Source organism: Cannabis sativa, chromosome 1 (assembly GCF_029168945.1).
Source record: "Cannabis sativa cultivar Pink pepper isolate KNU-18-1 chromosome 1, ASM2916894v1, whole genome shotgun sequence".
In the NCBI taxonomy this organism is placed as follows: domain Eukaryota; kingdom Viridiplantae; phylum Streptophyta; class Magnoliopsida; order Rosales; family Cannabaceae; genus Cannabis; species Cannabis sativa.
Window position 1 is genome coordinate 2,723,813 of NC_083601.1, and position 19,331 is coordinate 2,743,143.

Genomic DNA, 19,331 nt, shown 5'->3' on the forward strand with positions numbered 1-19,331 from the left:
TATCAAATCAATATAATACAATACGACAAATAAATCCTTAATGAGTTATGGTGTAATTTTTTTTTTTTTGTATTTTTAATATTTAAATAGTTATAAAATTTAAAGTAATAGTTGTTTTTTTTTTTTTTTTTATAATAATAACATATTATAATTATTTAAGATATTTTGTAAAATTTAGAATTTTTTTTTTGTATAATTTCATAAGCATAAATAAAAAAGAAAGTAATAAATTGTTTGAACTTTATTTTGAGATATATTATTTTAAATTTTTTAAAAAATTTATGAAATGTTATTGAAAAATATATATATAAGAAATTAAAATATAGTTTTATATAAAACTATGATATATAATTAAATTTAATATAATAGAATACAATAAGATTTAATACAGAAAATGAGCTTTTACTAAGTTATTGTGTACTTTTTTGTATTTTTAATATTTAAATAGCTATAAAATTTAAAATAATAATTATTTTTGATGATATATATTGTAAAAATTTAAAACATTTTGTGAAGTTGAAATTTTTTTGTTTAATTTACAATAAAAATAATAATATATTGTTTGAAGTATATATTATTTTAAATTTTTTAAAAATTTATGAAATGTTATTAAAAAAATGTGTACATCATATAAAATATTAAATTAAAATTATTTAGATATCAAACGTAGAAAAAGGTGCATCAGCACTCAGTAGTATTTCCAAAAATTATTTTCAACTTTAATGAACCTAAACTGGAATGGCCAAAATGATATTTTTTTTAAGAGTAAATTCAAATTAAAGGGGTAATGTGAGAAAATAGTATAATTTAGAGGCAAAACTATAATTAAAACTAAATTAAAGAAACAAAAGTAAATTATCGTTTTTAACCTCTCTAACGGCTGAAAAAAGGTCCGAATTCAAAAAAAAAAAAAAAAAAAAAAAAAAAAAGCTTAGAAAGAAAACAAAAAGCGACTCAACGGCTTCTTTTACTGATTAGAAAATGTTCAAATTCTCAGAGCTAATATCCAAATGCCGTTAAGCCACAAACTCACTGTATATTCTTAGAGAATTAATCTTCAGATACCATAGAGAGAGAGAGAAGAAGAAGAAAAAACCATGTGTTAACCTTAACCATCGCCATGTGAAAATGCAGAGAAGAAGAAACTCTTGGAAAATGGGTTGCAGAGTAGTAGCTCCTGCAGAAGAAGATGATGAAGAAACAGCATCATTGCCTGAAACGATGTCGTATACGGCGGAGAAAGAGAAACCAAACACTCCATCCTCACCTTTTAGAAAGAGACCACCAAGATGGTCAGACCTCTGGCTCAGAAACTCCAATCCACTCAAACATGTAGTCTCCGCCATGAAACTCCACTCCCTCTCTTCCCCCAAAAACCCCAAAACCAAAACTTTAATCCCTAATTTCTCTGAACTCGACCGTACCCTCCTTTTCTCCGACGAAATCCTACTCACTATTCTCGCCAAGCTTCCCCTGTCTCATCGCAACACCAACTCACTCGTCTGCAAAAGATGGCTCAGTCTTCAAGATCGTCTGGTACGGTCTCTCAAGCTTCTCGATTGGGGCTTTCTTCAGTCGGGTAGGCTGACTCTTAGGTTCCCAAATCTGACCCATGTTGATTTGCTTTCTGGGTCTTTGATTTCGACCCTGAATTCTGATATTTTGTTGAACCACAAAATGTTTTCTGTTCAAATTGGTTCTCATTTTTCGCCGGATGCTCAAGCTTTCCAGGCCCATTTGCTTCCTCCCGAGGTTATTGATAGAGGGCTTCAAGAACTAGCCAATGGTTGCCCAAATCTTCGCAAAGTGGCATTGGTTGGTGCTACTGAACTGGGCCTGTTAAGTTTAGCCGAAGAATGCTCGACTTTGCAAGATTTAGAATTGCACAAGTGCAACGACAATGTCTTGCGTGGTATAGCAGCATGTGAGAATTTGCAGGTACTGAAGTTGGTAGGCAATGTGAACGGGTTTTATAGCTCAACGGTCTCTGATCTTGGGTTGACTATTTTGGCACAAGGGTGTAAAAGATTAGTTAAGCTTGAGCTCAGTGGCTGCAAAGGAAGCTTCGATGGGATCAAAGCTATTGGGCAATGTTGTCAGATGTTGGAGGAATTGAGTATTTGTGATCATAGGATGGAAAATGGGTGGTTAGGTGCTCTTTCTTATTGTGAGAATTTGAAGACTCTGAAGTTTGTGTCTTGTAAAAAGATTGACTCTAGTCCTGAACCAGATGAGTATTTGGGAATATGTCCAGCTCTGGAGCGTTTACACTTGCATAAGTGTCAGCTAAGGGATAAGAAGACAGTAAAAGCTTTGTTCATCTTATGTGAGGCTGTTAGGGAGATTGTTTTTCAGGATTGTTGGGGATTGGAGAATGATGTGTTCAGCTTGGCAAGTATTTGCAGGTAAAGGTTTCTAAACTCCTCTGTCTAAACAAATTACTTATTACTTTGGTTGTATAAAACTGATAGAGTAGTTATGTATTGTTATTACAGGAGGGTGAATTTTCTGTCCTTAGAAGGGTGCTCATTGCTAACAACAAATTGTTTAGAGTCAGTGATCCTTTCATGGAAGGAGATTGAGAGTCTGAGGGTAGTAGGGTGCAAAAGCCTTAAGGATGGGGAAATCTCTCCTGCATTGTCTAGCTTATTCTCCATGCTTAAAGAGTTGAAATGGAGACCTGACACCAAATCTCTTCTTGCATCAAGTGTTGCTGGAACTAACATTGGGAAGAGAGGTGGTAGATTTATCAAGAGGATATTAGACCATAAATTGTTACATTTCGATCAAAGCCTGCTACACATTTGATCTTGTCATGAATACCTGATAAAAGCAAGAGTTTAGGATAATGTTGTTTGTTGTCCATTTAGGATGGTTTTGACAGAGGAAGATCATTCTTCATTATCTTCTTCATGTAATGTAATTTAATGACATTCTTCGTACTACTTAACTCTTGTTAATTTTTCATATTAAGTAGCATTAATTTCTACAATGTATAAATGTGGCTGTAGAATTGCAGATGTTGCAGAGCAATATATATGTCAGTCAATTTTGTAGTTAAGTATATGATGAATTCCAATGTGTTGAGCTGTCAAATTATATGTATATGGTGAATTCAATTATTTGGATAAAAATAATAAAAAGTTTAGTAATTTATAAAGAATTTGATGTATATTGTATAATAAAATTTTGATGTAAAATGACATATAAAAACAAAAATACAGTTTAGTGATATATTTTGAAAATTAAAAGAAAAATACTCTAAAATCAAATAATGATTTTTATTTAAAGTTCTGTTTATTCTACTTTTAAACAAAACACATATACAATAGGTATTATTGATGTGGAAAAGTATGAGTTGTGTATAGTAAATAGGTTGAGTCCACAATTCTTTAATTATTTGAAATATATATATTAAAAAAAAGTTATTATACTTTCTCTATTTTAATGATTTCATTTCTGATGTATAATAACAATCTTAATCACCTCCTGCTTAATGGATTTTAATGGCGGTTTTATTGTATTTAGTCCACTACACATTCATTTTCATTCTTCCTATATTTATTTTTCTCCTTCACTTACACACTATTTTCTACAAACCGACACATATATTTTTGACTGAGCTTGTTGTTGGTGATAAATCTATTTAAGATTGGCATCACTCAAGCTTTTCTTTTTCATTGTCAACCTTTGATCGCCCATAAAAATTCATGAAATTAGATAATCAATATCTACTTTGAAAGAGTCTTATTCAAGAAAATGATGTTTAGTTATTACATAAAGTTAGAAGTTTGAGCATTTCTAAGGGATGACCTAGTGTGAGCTAAGTTGGCTTCACTTTTGCTGATGTCCAACCATTAGTAAAGCCTCCATTTCAGCAACAGAGTAAGAGTCTTTTCTTGTAGTAACAGATGTAACAAAGGCATCATATTCAGATGATAAGCCACTAAAGATGGCTTCAATGTGATCTTCAGGAGATTGCTTATAGCCAATCGTAGCGAAAAGATCAATGATCCCCTTGATTTTCAACAGATAATCATTTAAAGAATCTGTCATTTTTGTGTTTCTGAGTTGAGTCTTGTACAAGCCTATGTTGGCAGAGTTGAGAGCAGTGTAGTACTCATTCAAAGCTTTCCGTATCTGAGCTGTCGTCTCACATCTGATCATACGATTTGTGGTTTTCTCAAACATTGACGATAGGAGCCAAGAAGCCAGTAAGTTGTCCTATTGTTCTCAGTCTTCGAAGGCAGGATTGATGACATTGTTAGCTTCATCAGTTGCATTAAGAAATTTAGGAAGAATTCGAGTAGCATCCAAGAAAGACGACTTTCTTTGATTGATGCAAGAACCTGGTGTTTTCAGAGTAAGAAATTGTGCTCATCGAGCTTAATGTGTTAGACTTTTTATTTGGGCTTACATTAAATTTTATTGGTTTTATTAAAACTTGGGTTGATTGAATAGTTTTTTGCTGTGTTAGCCCATATTGTTGGTGATCAATAGTTAATGGACTTAGCATCTGTGTGTAAAGTCTAGGTGGAGTAGAAGTGTGAGCTTTTCTAGTTAACTGAAGCCTTTAATGAGCAGGCCCAGTCCAACTGCTTCTGATTTAGAGATCTAGGGAGAAAGATTTAGTTGATAGTATTGTACTATCAAATATGTGGTAATTGCTATGGATCAATCGAGTACCCATACCTAATTATTATACATATTATTATTGTGTTTCATGTTATATACAAATTGATCTTACGTTTATTATTAATTCTTCTAACATAATGGAGAAAGAATGAGTAAACAAAACAGGGTAGGAACGAGGGAGAAGAGCAGGGTTCGATCTTGATGCTCCACCATTGCCACTTGCAGCAAACTCTATTGAAACCAACGATCAAAGCTTTGATACCATGTTAGGTTGAGAGAGAAGAGAAGAAGAGAGAGAGAAGATGAACAAATGAGTGTCTTATTAATTGAGATGAAAGAGTGATACAATTTATACAGTTTAAGTCTAACTGACTTGAAATGAACTAGGACAGTTAGCAACTATAACAACCTATAACTAACCAGCCAATGAACAACTAACTACCATCTTCCTTAACACTTCAAAACTATGATCACAATTATTCAATCTATTTCAATATAAATAATATTTATAATCTAAATATGCAATTTGTATCTATATAAATAACAAATGTAACTGGCTATTTATTCGAGATGCTTCTTTCGACAATTTTTTCATTCTGTTAGCAAGTCGGGATTACTTGACATTGCACAACAAATTTATGTAGGTGTGTTGAGGTTGCAAACTTATCTTATTTTCGTTGAATCATGCATCCTATTATGTCTTACAAGATTTTATTTACAGGTGCATTTGGCTCCTGGAAGTAAATTTTACTTTCAAAAGTATGTTAAGAGTGTTCCTTGGATAATTGTTGGAGTAAGGTAATGTTCTATTTATGGGTGTGGTTAGTGCTTTTTGACACGACACCAAATCAACATGAGTACGACTCAAAAAAATATCTTCTTAGACACGAAAAAATATAGACTTAAACGCGATATGATATAAAAAATATAGACTTACACAATACGATACGATAAGCCTGAAAGCACTACATGTAAAACTAAATAAATTAACTCGAAAGCTTAACACATTAAAAACCTTTATCCATTCAAATAATAGTAATATTTAAATTATTATAATTATAATTATTTTCTATATATTATTATGTGTAACTATTATTAAAAAAAATATAAAAATAATTAAAATTATAAAATACTTATATATTTTAGTATTTAGCTTATTGATTGTAATAAAAATACAAAAATATAGAGCACAAATTTGATCACGTATAAAAGAAATAAGTTGTCAAAAAACGGTCTGAAACAAATAAAGCAAGATACGAATTCGAACACGACACAAAATTACTGAATTTGCGGGTCGTATCATGTCTACCTTATAAAATTGTTGCATGACACAACATGACATGATCCATAAACTTTTATGGACTAGCACGACACGACTCGTATTTTAAAAAACTCAAAAAATAAGAGTCGAACTAGCACGACATGCACATATTTAGATTGTGGTTGTTAAGTTGTGGCTTCAAAGTTTGATTGTGATTATTTTCTTCTTCAATATTGTTAGCAGTACTAACTTATGCCCATCGTTTGTAATTTTCTTGGTGCTCACATTGCAAGTAAGCCTTCGATTATTCTTTTGAATTATATAATATTATGTACCTCTATTTTTAAATTATGAAAGCTCTGACTGAATGATTTTTCTTTTTAATTTTTTTCAGAACGACAAACATTTTTTTGGGCTTCTCCTCTGAATCTTCTTATTGGATTTAGTTCTAACCCATTTTTATTATACAGTTTATATTACATTATTACATTATAAAGGTGCGTGCTCACAAATAATTCAAAGAAGGGGAACTTATATTAAATGGCATATGTTTGCAGGTGCTCAACATTCGTTAAATATGGTTTTCAACCTTTTGAAATATCATTTTTCTGTTTTGAGTTCCAACTTTTTTATTTTCCTCAACATAAATTATGTTTCATGTTTGTAATGTGTAGAATGACTGATCATTGATTGGTTTGTAGCTTTTACTTTGGTTGTATTGGCTCAATTGAACTTTAAATTGGGTTATTGGAAGAGAACTCTCTAGCTTAGGCTTACTGGGGTTGATGTCGTTGCTTGATAAGAAATTGGTTTCTAAATATTGTTATAGTCTACTTTGTTCCTCTTCTTGTTGTGTGCATTGTCATGTTATGCCAAAGCATCAAATGTAAATGTTAATATTTAAATTTTACTTCACTATAAATGTTGCACTTTCATAATGCAAGTTATTCTTTGAAATTAAATTTAATCTAAAATAATTAGCACCCTTTAACTAGTATCTAAATATATATGTACTAATATTTAATGTTTGATCAAATTACCATATAAAAATGTTTAAACATAAAAAAAAAAAAAATTGCATCAGGAAAATATTTGTGTTTGCTATCTTAGCTGTGAGGAGTCGACTATCCATCTGTTCAAAGATTGTACTATTGCTCGTGCAACTTGGTTTCAATCAAAATGGGGTATTAAAATTGATCTTTCAAACTTGCAGCACCATTTTCAGTTTGTTGACTGGTATGTTAGAAATCAGATGGTTTTTGAAGCAAAGACGGTGGATATTGATAGAGTCACCTCGACTGCTTTTGAGCGTTCAAGGGAGTAGTAATGTCTTATGTGGAAATCATGTTGTGGTGCTTGGTACTAATCATGTTATAAGAATGGGGGTTTGTTGAAAGTGGCTACTGATGCTTTCTTGGCCCTCAGTGCTTTGGAAACAGAGGCAGTGGCAAGTTTAAATGCTTGCCTATTTGGTTGAGTTTCTTCAAGGTCTCAATACTTTCCGCATTGGTCAATCTCCAGATTTATTACTGACATTTCTCAAGGTTTTTCGGCGTGTAATTTGTAGGGCTGTACATCGGTCGGTTTGGGCGGTTTATCCTATATATTTTCTAACCCAATCTAAAGTTCGGGTTGCTAAAATTTAAGTGCAACCCGCCCAATTTAAAAAAAAAAATTCTATAAACCGACCAACGGTTTGGGCGGTTTGGTCGGGTTAACCCGCCCAAACCGGCCAATTTTTTTTTTTTTTTAGTTTTAAAGTCAAAATTAACAAAAATTTTAAAAATAAATTAAAAATATCACATTCCACCAAAGTACAATACCATATATATGACTTTAAAACTAATAATTAAGTATATAACTTTATATTATTATATATTTAATCATTTATATTATATATAATAAAAACTAAAAAGTTTAAAAAAAAAATAAAAGTGCAAAATCGGGTTGGTCGGGTTGGTCGGTTTAATTGGGCGGGTTGGACCTATTTTCAACCCGCCCAATTAACAGATTGGGCGGTTTGTAATTTTTTCGGGTTATTTCGGTTTGTAATTTTTATCGGTTTTTTCGGTTCGGTTTGGGCGGGTTATTCGGTTTAGGCGGTTTACAAATTTTTTTGTACAGCCCTAGTAATTTGTAATGGTTTAGCAAACTCAATTGCCAGCTGCACTCTTTGTGGTAGCTTAGGACCTTAGGTGATGTTTTGTTCACCGTAATACTAATTGTAATGGTAATGAATAGGTTCATTACACTTTTTTCTTCATTACAATATAATAATTATTACATTGAGTATTGTAATAATAATTATACACTAAAACTAATGTAATCCCATTACAATTACACTCCATTACAAAGAAAAAAAATAATATTTAATAAAAATATAGTAAAAAATATCAAAAGTCTATATTATCCTTTTTTTTTTTTTTGAATATTTTATAATTTTAAAATAAAACTAATAAAGTTATTTTGGTCAATACAAATTTTATTCCATTACATTCTCATACAAAACTAAACACAATAATTCTAATTACAATGTTCATTCTAACTATAAACCAAACATTATAATCAATATCTATTACTATTCTTATTCCACACCAAACCAAATACCATCTTTCCTTAATGAGTTATGACTTTGCCGAAGAAAAAAATGTATTTAAGGGTACCATTATTTACCATTAGTACTACTCATATTTTAGAAAAAGATATGATTTTTTATATATACAAAGTTGTGGTTGGAGATGACATTGACAGCCTCAAAACAATTCAGGTGCATGTCATTACTCAATCAATAATTTTGTGAAATTATTAAAAAAAATATGACAGAAATTTATAAAACAAATAATAGTTTATTTTTTTTCCTGAATTAGAACAAAGACATGTCACATGTACAAGGTATCTAATATCTATCTCCACAAAATTGTTTAATTTATGAAGAAAAAGAAATTGGGGAGAGAAATGAGCGCCACTAGTACGGCCCAAGTGATGACGTGGCGAGAGTAGAACGAGTTGGGACTTGGGAATGAAAACAGAGACAGAGAGAAAAGAGAATCAAGTACTTTCTTTTCTTCGGTCTCATCATGGGTCGCGCCTTATGCTTCTCTGCTTGGTCCAAACACAGAATCGGAGTTTGAAGAGAGACAAACTAAATATATATAAATGAAGAAAGACAAGGGCATCGCACTGTTTCCCCACCAAGACGATGAACACCACAACCAAAACTACCATGCCGCCAACAAAGACAATACCTCCTTTCCTTCCGTTAGATTCTCTTCTCGTAATGCTTCTTCCAAATACGACTTCGTCAAGGTCCTTGCTTTCTTTTCTATCACTTTTTATATGCCAATGTCAATGTGATTGCGTTTGTTTTGTTTCGTTACCCAGAAAATTACACTTTTTTTTTTAATCTTACAGGTGAAGGTGTGGTTGGGTGATAATGCGGATCACTACTACGTGCTTTCCAGGTTTTTGCTCAGTAGAATGCTGACTGTTACTAAGGTTTTAAATTTCGTATCCGCCTTCTTTTACAAATTTTTTAAATTCATAACTTAATCTACGTTTTTATGCTTGATTGAAATTTCAAATTAATGGATCAAAGTTTGCATTAACCGATTACTTTGATTGAATCGATGTTTAGTGCATTTGATTGCATAGAATATATTTAGACGCAAGAATTATTGTTCTATTGAGTTTCGTCAGCTTTGTAGTTTTGGGTATTGTATATGGGTTTGTGCTGTTTCCCCTCTTTATTAGTTCTCTTCATTGTTTTTATTCACCTAAACTTAGTTAGAATAGATTACAACTTAATGGTATGTGTCGTTTGATGGGATGACTTGTGCTGATTTCAGATCCCAAATCACGTAGCAATAAAAATCGCACTTGAGCTCAAGAAGCTGCTTATAGACAACAGCCTTCTAGATGTGTATGTCCTACGTCACATCTTCTTTTTCTCATTTGTCGAATGATCATTTTTCATTTTGTTTTTGACTTAAAAAATTCTTTCTGTTTCTTTTTCAGCTCTCAGTCTGATTTGGAAGCTAATCTGTTTAAGGTATGTGCTGCTTAAGTATAAGAGTCCTGATTTCTTTTGCTTTTCCAATATGTTAAATTTGACAAGAGTTTAACTGGGAGATATTTGCAGCTTATGGAGCGGAGGGGTTATGGAGAGGAGTACATAAATCGTTACAAGATGATGACCAGGTCAGTGTTCCATTCTTATCTAGGATATCATCAAATTCTCATTGGTTTCCAATGTAGATGATGTTCATGTGAAGTTTATATTTATGGTCATTCTGAAATAATCTTACGTATGTCTAAAGACAGGTAATCCCAAGATTGACATCGTTAATTTTAAACTGGATATTAGGGAATAAGGGTACTAAAAGTAAATGAAATGGTAATTTCTTCATGAGATGTGGTATTGCTGTATTTTATGTCACAGGTTTCATCATCAAAGAGTGCCACTAGTCATTCTTGTTTGTGGAACTGCATGTGTTGGGAAGTCCACTATTGCTACCCAACTTGCACAGAGGCTAAATTTGCCAAATGTCTTGCAGGTACTTATGCATACTTATAGATGCTCTCCTACTCTTTGACTTGAGTTTGATGTCTTTGACATTTGTTTCCTATTTTTCATTTTCAGACAGATATGGTTTATGAATTGCTGCGCACATCAACAGAGTATGTCTTAAATTTATCCAATTTCTTAAGCTTAGTCTATACTTATCTACGAACAATTTCTGATTCTATCAGTGTTTTCGGCCTTGTAATGCGAGTTTGTTTGTCTTATGGGCTGATGGGATATCATATTTATAATTTTCTGGTTGCATTGCCAGTGCCCCATTGGCATCAACTCCAGTATGGGCGCGAGACTTCAGCTCCTCTGAGGAGTTAATTACTGAATTTTGCCGCGAATGCAGAATTGTTCGTAAAGGTAGCATCTTTTTCTTTTGCGCTATTAAGTCAATGATTCTTCACCATTACCATTGCTTATTCACAGAAAATTTAAGCATGTGATGCTTTCAAAGTTACTGGTCAGTAACATGTCTTCTGTGTTTCATGCCTCACAGGTTTGGCTGGTGATCTGAAGAAAGCAATGAAAGATGGAAAACCAATAATAATAGAGGTATGGTTATCCTTTCTATTTTATGGTAATGGGAAGATAAAACTTTTTGCTGGATTGATGATGAATTCTTCCAATGTTTTCTATAATCTCCTTTACGATTTGGTGGGGAAGACAAGAAACTATAAGCACTTGATGAAGTGAGGTGCTGTTATTATTATTAATATATGTTTGTACATATATAAAAGGGTTGACTACTTACAAAAAATGTACCTTTATGAGTTCTTTGCACCCAGTTCTGTGTATTGCATTTGTGTTGAGTTAGTTCTCGTACTCATAATTTTATTTACTTCTCTTCACATTTGTTAGAATACCATAACAATGAGCATTTCTTATGTTCTTGTCCATCTCACTTGAAAGGGTTGACTACTTATGAAAAATGTACCTTTATACGACTTAATTGTGAGTTATTTGCACCCTGCTCTGTGTATTGCATTTGTGTTGGAGTTAGTTCTCGTACTCATAATTTTAGTTACTTCTCTTCACATTTGTTAGAAAACCATAACGATGAGCATTTCTTATGTTCTTGTGCATCTCACTTAAAAATAGCATGATTCCATTTTCTTTTCAATTTTTTGATTGCAGGGTATACATTTGGATCCAAGCATATATCTAATGGATGATGAAAGCAAACTAACATCTAACTTGCAAGAAAAAGATAAGCAGACAAGTTCAGTATCTGTTGCATCAAATGATAGTAAAACACAAGCGGAAAATAATATTTCAAATGCTTCTAGAAGCCATGATGAAGTTAGTGAGCAGCATATTCATTCACAAGAAGAATTTTCAGCTAATGAGGTGAATAAAGTCTCTGATCATCTGGAAGCTATTGATATAACAGGAAATACTCAAGAGAATACAGGTTAATACTGCTCTCAATTCTGCTCAAAAGTACAGTTTTACTTCAGGCACTTCTTTTCTTTCCTCAAAACATAATAATATATGCATGCATGTGTTTGTATAGATTTATATACCAATCTAGGCGTGTGCATGTTGTTAATTTGTGTGTACCATTATATTTGTGAAGAGCGTAACCTGGAGGATGCCACTTCTGTAACTATCATTGTCATTGTGCAGATGGTGCTACTAAAGATCCAGTAACGAATAAAAATTCCCCTGCAAAGAAAGAAAAGTCTGGTCCTGAAGCTATAATTGTACCATTAGTATTGAAGATGGCTGAATTTGACCATAAGGTGGTTCCTCTATCACTTCATTATTTTTTTCAACGACTTGTTCTTTGCATATACTTTTGTTACATGTGCATTCTATATCTTTGTAACACCAATTAGGTAATCATGTGAGTTCTTACCCTGGTTCCTTCAGATTCTTTTTTCAAGTGTCATGTTCATGCTTGAGTTTACATAGTGCAAATAATTTTCTAAAGGTAGGAAGGAGAGTATTTAGTACTAATCCACATTAATTTTGCTTTTGGATGTTTTTTATGTTTTCCAACTCGTAAAATGGTCTTAGAAGCTTGTTTATCACTTGATTCTCTTTATCAACCAATGTAGAGCCAGACTGCTTTGAAACTTCTCAAATATTGTGAAAAAACTAGAGACACGGACACCTAGTCAGCTGAGGAATCTTAGGTCACTATAGAGGAATTCAGTCAACTACTGATGGATCTTATGACACTGTTGAAGGATCCAGTCAGCTACAGAGTACAGATGAAATTGATTTAGGCTATGCTTGGAAGTTGGATTTTGGTGAGGAAAGAAAAAAGTAGGAAAAAAAAGTGGAAAATAAAAAATAATAAATTCTCATATTTGATATGGAAAGAAAATTTATATAGAAAAACACTCGATGTTTGGTTTACCGTAATATTAATCATAATGGTAATGAATAGGTCCATTACATTGTTTGCTTTTCCATTTTAACTTTTGTAATCCATTACAATATAACGGTTATTACATTGAGTAATGTAATGATGATTACATACCAAAACCAATGTAATTCTCATTACGATTACACAATTACAAAGGAAAAATAATATTTAGTAGAAAAAGTCAAAAGTCTAAATTGCCCTTTTTTTAGTATTTTATAATTATAAAGTAAAAATAATAGGGTTATTTTGGTCAATACAAATTTTATTCAATTACATTCTCATACCAAACCAAACACAATAATTTTGTAATCAATATTCTTATTCCTTTTCATTACCATTACTATTACCATTCCATTACACCAAACCAAAACACCACTCAATTCAACAAAATTTTCCATATCAAACTTGAAAAATTGATTTATTTTTTTGTTCTACACTTTTTTTTCCTACATTTTCCCTACCCTTTTCTTTCCTTGCCAAAATCCAACTTCCAAACATAGCCTTAATGTTTTGGAGACAGAAACTGCATGGCATGCTGATTGCTTTGTTTTTACTGATTTTTGTATAGCTAGTCCACCATTATTTTATCCTCCCCCCACAGTTATAACTAAGTTGTTCTTGTGACAGGCATTACTTGAGGAGTGGATATCAACTCGTACATTTAGGGATACCAGTCTAGTCCAGGTATATCTATCATTGGTATTATTGTGCATGAAGAATTTTGAAGTTAAGGAGTATATTAAATTGTTTTTATCATTATATATTATCAAAGTAAACAGGAAACTGCGTGTTATTACTTGAAAATTTGTATGAAGATAAGTTGATGTGTTTGCTTTACTATAACAAGTTTGAAATTTTATTTAACTTTCTCAGTTATTCCACCTTTATATTGTCCAGGATAAAGATAAACTAGTAGCCAATTTGAAAACCATTCAGGACTATCTGTGCTCATTTAAATCACAGGTATGTGGTTTCATTTTCTTACAGTATCACATTTCAGCAATTTCGGAATATTTTTCTTTCATTTTGAGAAGCACAGATTTTCATGTGTAATTTTGTCTGAGGAAAAAAGGTATTTTTGTCGTTTACCCCCAAGCAGGGTTTATCAGTGGTCAATGTATCAGCTACTACATTTCCACAAACTTTGGATTGGTTGCATGGTTATCTATTGCAGGTATGCTTTCCATCATCAATAGTTTAAAATGTGAATATACTTCTTCCATCTTTATAGTTTTGTGTTATGTTTCCCATTAATAACCACCGTGGCTGGAAACTTGCCTGCTTTTTTGTGATCACAATATTCTCATATTCTTAGCGAGTCTATCTATACACTAGCTTAAAAGTATCTACTATTGTTATATTAATAATTAGTGCTCTCCATTCCAGAGCATTGAACAAGGTATTTCATCATCGTCCAATGGAAATGAGAAGAAGGTTGGAGCTACTTAAGCTGAATACAGATGCTAGCTCAAGGCAGAGGTACGAGACTAAAGCTCTATGTACTTTCGTAACAATAAATAGAAAGAAAGAAAATGAAAATCTACATGTCCTGCAGTATAGTATTACAGAAAATAAACTTTCTCGATCAACATATTGCTTGTTATGCTAAACCTTTGGGTCATCAAACTTTCCCCGTAAGAAGAGAAACTGACATATCCATGGGGTCTTTATTGTTTGCGAATATTATTTTATAAAGTAATCACGTTGCATAGATTAAACTTAATGTTGATAGTTGTTGGAAATAGAAAATTAGTATCCTAATATTAGTGTTGTTCCTTTGGTTATAAGATTTAACAATGAGAAAAGTGGAGTGTAAAATAAAGTGAGATAAAGAGTGTTACTAGCACCCTCAGTTGAAGATAATAGGCAGCTTAAAACTAGAAAATTACATCACCATGATGTTGTTGATCATTTTCCTCTCTTATATAGGTACCCATGTATGAATAGAACAACGGTCCACACAAAGGTGGATATAAATAAGTCTATCAGGGTACTGAAAGCAGCCTACACAAGTCAGCTGGATGCATAAAACCTAATATATTTGAAGAGAAGAAAAACAAAAAGAAATAAGGGGAACCATATCTTTGACGGCATTGCAGTGACCTATTGTAAGATTTAAAATAATATAGCATTTGTATAATTTCTGAATAATGTCAAATTATTGAGTGTATGACCAGTTTCAAGCATCTGGATATTACTTTATTAGTGGTTTATAGACGCTAATGAGTTGGGACACAAAAGTAGATTTAGGTAAATTGTTGTTGTTGCTGTTTTTTTATTTTGTAATAGATACGACGAATACATTTGTTAAATTATATTACATAACAAGCTCCATATCATCCTCTTGTCATGTTTATATGTTCTCATAGTTATCCTTGGTGATATTAATACTACTATTCTGCACGTTATTACCATTTTCAAATTTTATTTACAGAATACTAAATATCTCCATTTCTAGACTACTTTAACAATAACTACAAAATAAATAAATAAAAATAATTTCTAGCAATTTTATATTTTTTTAAAAAAATAAATAATCCACCTAAGCTTTTGCACTTGTTCATGAAGCAAAGACAAGCAGTGTTCAGATCTTGATGGCTGATTGAGAGTATTAAAGCTGGGTTCTTTGGTTTTAAGTACGAGTTTATAACAGTCAATAGTCTAGCTCATTGTTAAGCAAATGCTTCTTTGAACACCAAAGTTGGTGGTGACTGGTATGGGGTTATTCCTTTTGTTGACAGCCAATAGTCTAGCTCATCTCTCATCTTTGAATGCTTTTTCAAACGATCTTATTTTTCAAACAATCTTTTCTTGATCGGTGTAGTATAATCTTTAAACACTTGGATGGGGAGGGACAATGTTTAGTTGCTATTGTATGTTGAGCGATTTGGGGAGCTCGTAATGAGCTGGTTTGGAATAAGGAGAGTGACTGTTTAGACATTATTGCATCTGTTGAGGAGTATCTTAATCAATGGAAAAATGCTCAAAACTCATAAAGAGTTGTCTTGGCTTTGTTTCCAAGCGGGAATTGTGCAGAGCATTGAAAGTTACCAACTGTTAATGAAGTTAAGATCAATGTTGATGCAGCTTTATTTAATGAGGGGCATATATGGGTTTGGAATAGTAGCGAGGGATGAGCATGGACTATTGTTAGAAGGTCACACAGTTCACGATCTCAATTGCGTCAAACCGGTCCTTGTCATGGAAACATGTTACTTTGAGACTGATTATCTCTCGAGATCCAAGCTTTATGGAGTACAACGGTTATGATTTCTTTGTTTGGTAATATTATTCAAGATTTCTTTGTTTGGTATTATTATTCAAGATTGTAAAGCTTCACTTAATGATTTGAAGGATATTTTAATTTGTTTTGTTAAACAATCAGGGAATGTGTGATTGTTCATGAGTTTGTGCAAGCTTCCCATTCATGTTACCTAATTTGGTTGCAGAAGTTAAAATTAATAAAGTTGATTTTCTATTCAAACAATCTTATTAATTTGACCAAAGGGTATAGCGTTTCTAGTGTAAAATGACATATCATTAAATATTAAACCACTTGTTCTTTGGAGTTATTCATACAACAAATCAATTTTGGCTAATTATAACCCTTTATTGTACAGATTAGCTATTATAACTTAGAACACCTTCTCGATATGTCACGTTACAATTGGTTAGCGATACTCCCTAAAAAGTATTATATTAAACTATATGGGACCCGATACTTAGTTAGACCTATAGCGATACTGACATAGGAGAGTGCTAAACACCACTAGTACCCTTTAGGATTTTTCTATAACTTAATAGTAGTAACCAAAAGCCATTGTAAAATTGTGTGCATTAAACACGAATAACCCATATATGAGAAGATGCTATGGTCAGTTGTGCTCAACACCGGCAAGAAAATTTAAATAGGTTTAACCCAAGATAACACAATGTATGTCACAAATGATAGCGTTTGATTATGCTAACAATGACCACGAAGAAATAAAATTAATAGAAGAACATTTACTTTTGTTTAAAGGACTAATATTCATCTTTATCCAAGTAACTAAAACATCAAATGATTTAAATCTTGTTTAGTCTTAAATCTCTTAGATATAAAATGTTTAAACTATAAATAGCAAAGATCATGCCTAAACTAAGTCTTGGTAGTAATGATGAAAAGCCACAACCACTTTCTTGAAACTAATATTCACTAGTAGAATAAAACCGAACCACCTAGCAGGCTAGCAGTCTGTTTCTTGCTTTTACTTCAGTTATGTAAATGTTAACATTATATTATTCACCATTGTGAGCTTAAGTAACTGGACCATATACAATAAGAGGAAACGTGGTCACATTATTTCTCTTCTTCCATGTAATTTGGTCAAACTGTATATTACATGTAACAGTGTTAACTTATCTAATCCCTAAACTGAGCAGAGAACTGATCTTAATAAAAACGAGGGACCAAGACATACTTTCACTCTTCAACATCAATCTATGTTTAAAACAGAAACCAATAATCTACTACTAAGAAGCAAAAATTGTAATTGATCTACTTCACATTAAAAATTACTGCAAGTAACTAATTTGGTAAATCAATTACATTGGTATTGACATGTTAAAGTTTCAAATTCAAGCACATTGCTCAAATAGTTTCAGTTCAACATTAAACATGCAATGTAAATATCTTATATCTTAATAGCATCAACAATCCACCAAGTGAAGAAGAAAAAAGTTCCCAAAAAAAAAAGTAGCAATTCTTCATAATTTAAAAAGTAGAATCAAAATCAACATATCTTAGGGGAAAACAAAACCATTCTTCATTTGAATCCCTTCAAAAAGTCATGACTAACTACTAAACATTTCTCTCACCCTAATCAAGCAAGCAAAAAACATGAGCTAACCATAATATCTAATCTCCCTTTCTCCTAAAGGAGCAGCCTTCAGTGAGTCTAGCACGCCCACCTGTAGGCTGGCACAACACAGTCTGGCAATTCCCACACACCACCACAGTTTGTGAATGGCTAAAAACAGTAGTTCTGCATATTTCAATAACACAAAAATCACAAATCAAAAATCTATCACTGACCCACTAAAGGAATCATATTGAAATATACAGAAATAGCATAAATTTTTTTAGAACTTACATATTGAAGCAGCCTTGACATTTCACATCCTTAAAGGGAAAAACAAGAAAAAACAAATTAGCGAAATTTCAAAGACCCAGATAGTAATGTCGATTCACATGTATTGCTGGAAATAATTACCATGAAAAAGGAATTGGGAGACTGAACAAGACGCTTGAGCTTGTGCTTCTTCTTCTCAAGCTCAGCTGGTGGGTTTAGCAGATCAATGTCGTTTTGAAGAACCTAAAACATTAACCATGAATATAAGATAAAATAAACATAACCCACAATAACAAACTTCTGAAGGAGAAGAAGGAAAACGTGTTTTACCATGTTGCCGTTGAAAGAAGACGCTTTTGGGTTTTGCAGAACACGAAAGAGAAAAACCTAAAACGGCAGGGAAGTGGAGGAATACGGAGAAAAGTGATGCTATATAGCAACTCTTAGCTAGCTATTGTGAGCCTTTGGATCTTAGATTTTGAATCTACACCCTTCGTAAATATGTGAGGGTTTTATGATCACAATTTCCATTTTTAGTCCTTTGACTATTATTTTGTGACGATTTCATCCCTAATTTTTTTTGTTTTGACAATCTAATCCATGAATTATGTGAACTTTTAGTTATTTTTCTTTTAATGGTAAATTTCATTCAACTAGACCAACTTACCCTCAACCATATTAGTAATATCTAAGTGTTTGCAGTGTAGGTGGTGCGTTTTTGATTATTTCTTCAAACAAATTCGTACATGTAGTTTTTCTAATTTCCCAAATCGGACTCGCACCGCGAAACTAAAAAATCGCAGAAACCGCCCCGCAAAAAATAGTGTTGTGCGATGCGATTTTTACAGTTTGAACTATCACCAATAAATAAATTATCACAAATACAACAAAAACTTGAATTATGTTGATCCTTTGACTATTATTTTGTGACAATTTCATCCCTAATTTTTTAGTTTTGACAATTTAATCCATGAATTATGTAAATTTTTAGTTGTTTTTTTTAATTGTAAATTCATTTAATTAGACTAATTCAATCTATGTCAGAAACCTATAAAAGAAAATTAGACTTCAAAAAAATATGATCAACATATAATTGAGATACTCTAACAATAAGATGAGCAACTCAATTATTTGCAAATGTTAAGAAACATCAAACTAAAAAAGATAAAAATAAATTGTTAGTTGTTTAAGTTTTATATCATATTAAAACAATTAATTTTTTTCACAAAGGAATATAGAGGATAGTTGTAACATTTTTAAATATTTTTATTTTATAATTTTGGTTAAAATTAGTAGTGATTATAGGGAGTTTCTGTGGTGCACAAAAAAAATTATTTTGATATTTAGGAAAAAAAACTAGTTTAGTTTTTTTATGATTGT

General features: G+C 32.0%; 3 protein-coding genes across 3 annotated transcripts; 2 read left to right on the top strand and 1 right to left on the bottom strand.

Annotated features, from left to right (window-relative positions):
• Window positions 1–888: 888 nt before the first annotated feature.
• Window positions 889–3,061, top strand: LOC115704034 (F-box protein At5g07670). Its single transcript, XM_030631257.2, has 2 exons — window positions 889–2,405; window positions 2,496–3,061. Exons 1-2 carry the CDS (start codon window positions 1,129–1,131, stop codon window positions 2,806–2,808), a joined length of 1,590 nt encoding a protein of 529 aa, XP_030487117.2. The 5' UTR covers window positions 889–1,128; the 3' UTR covers window positions 2,809–3,061.
• Window positions 3,062–8,766: 5,705 nt separating this feature from the next.
• On the top strand, window positions 8,767–15,179 carry LOC115707225 (uncharacterized). Its single transcript, XM_061102505.1, has 16 exons — window positions 8,767–9,202; window positions 9,308–9,391; window positions 9,742–9,815; window positions 9,911–9,944; window positions 10,035–10,093; window positions 10,335–10,449; window positions 10,536–10,573; window positions 10,729–10,826; window positions 10,963–11,018; window positions 11,601–11,877; window positions 12,093–12,208; window positions 13,468–13,524; window positions 13,738–13,803; window positions 13,940–14,014; window positions 14,227–14,319; window positions 14,770–15,179. Exons 1-15 carry the CDS (start codon window positions 9,053–9,055, stop codon window positions 14,287–14,289), a joined length of 1,362 nt encoding a protein of 453 aa, XP_060958488.1. The 5' UTR covers window positions 8,767–9,052; the 3' UTR covers window positions 14,290–14,319; window positions 14,770–15,179.
• Window positions 15,180–17,560: 2,381 nt separating this feature from the next.
• Window positions 17,561–18,439, bottom strand: LOC115708353 (small ribosomal subunit protein eS27y). Its single transcript, XM_030636605.2, has 4 exons — window positions 18,282–18,439; window positions 18,093–18,194; window positions 17,973–18,001; window positions 17,561–17,864 (listed from the first exon to the last, which is right to left on the bottom strand). The coding sequence occupies exons 1-4, from the start codon at window positions 18,282–18,284 to the stop codon at window positions 17,738–17,740; spliced, it is 261 nt and encodes an 86-aa protein (XP_030492465.1). The 5' UTR covers window positions 18,285–18,439; the 3' UTR covers window positions 17,561–17,737.
• Window positions 18,440–19,331: the final 892 nt, after the last annotated feature.

Coding starts and splice junctions, on each gene's coding strand:
- LOC115704034 (XM_030631257.2), top strand. CDS start 1,129: ATGCAGAGAAGAAGAAACTCTTGGAAAATGGGTTGCAGAGTAGTAGCT. Junction 2,406..2,495: donor AGCTTGGCAAGTATTTGCAG/GTAAAGGTTTCT, acceptor TTGTTATTACAG/GAGGGTGAATTTTCTGTCCT.
- LOC115707225 (XM_061102505.1), top strand. CDS start 9,053: ATGAAGAAAGACAAGGGCATCGCACTGTTTCCCCACCAAGACGATGAA. Junction 11,019..11,600: donor GAAAACCAATAATAATAGAG/GTATGGTTATCC, acceptor TTTTGATTGCAG/GGTATACATTTGGATCCAAG. Junction 11,878..12,092: donor AAATACTCAAGAGAATACAG/GTTAATACTGCT, acceptor GTCATTGTGCAG/ATGGTGCTACTAAAGATCCA.
- LOC115708353 (XM_030636605.2), bottom strand. Junction 18,002..18,092: donor CTCCCAATTCCTTTTTCATG/GTAATTATTTCC, acceptor TTTCCCTTTAAG/GATGTGAAATGTCAAGGCTG. Junction 17,865..17,972: donor TGTCAAGGCTGCTTCAATAT/GTAAGTTCTAAA, acceptor TGAAATATGCAG/AACTACTGTTTTTAGCCATT.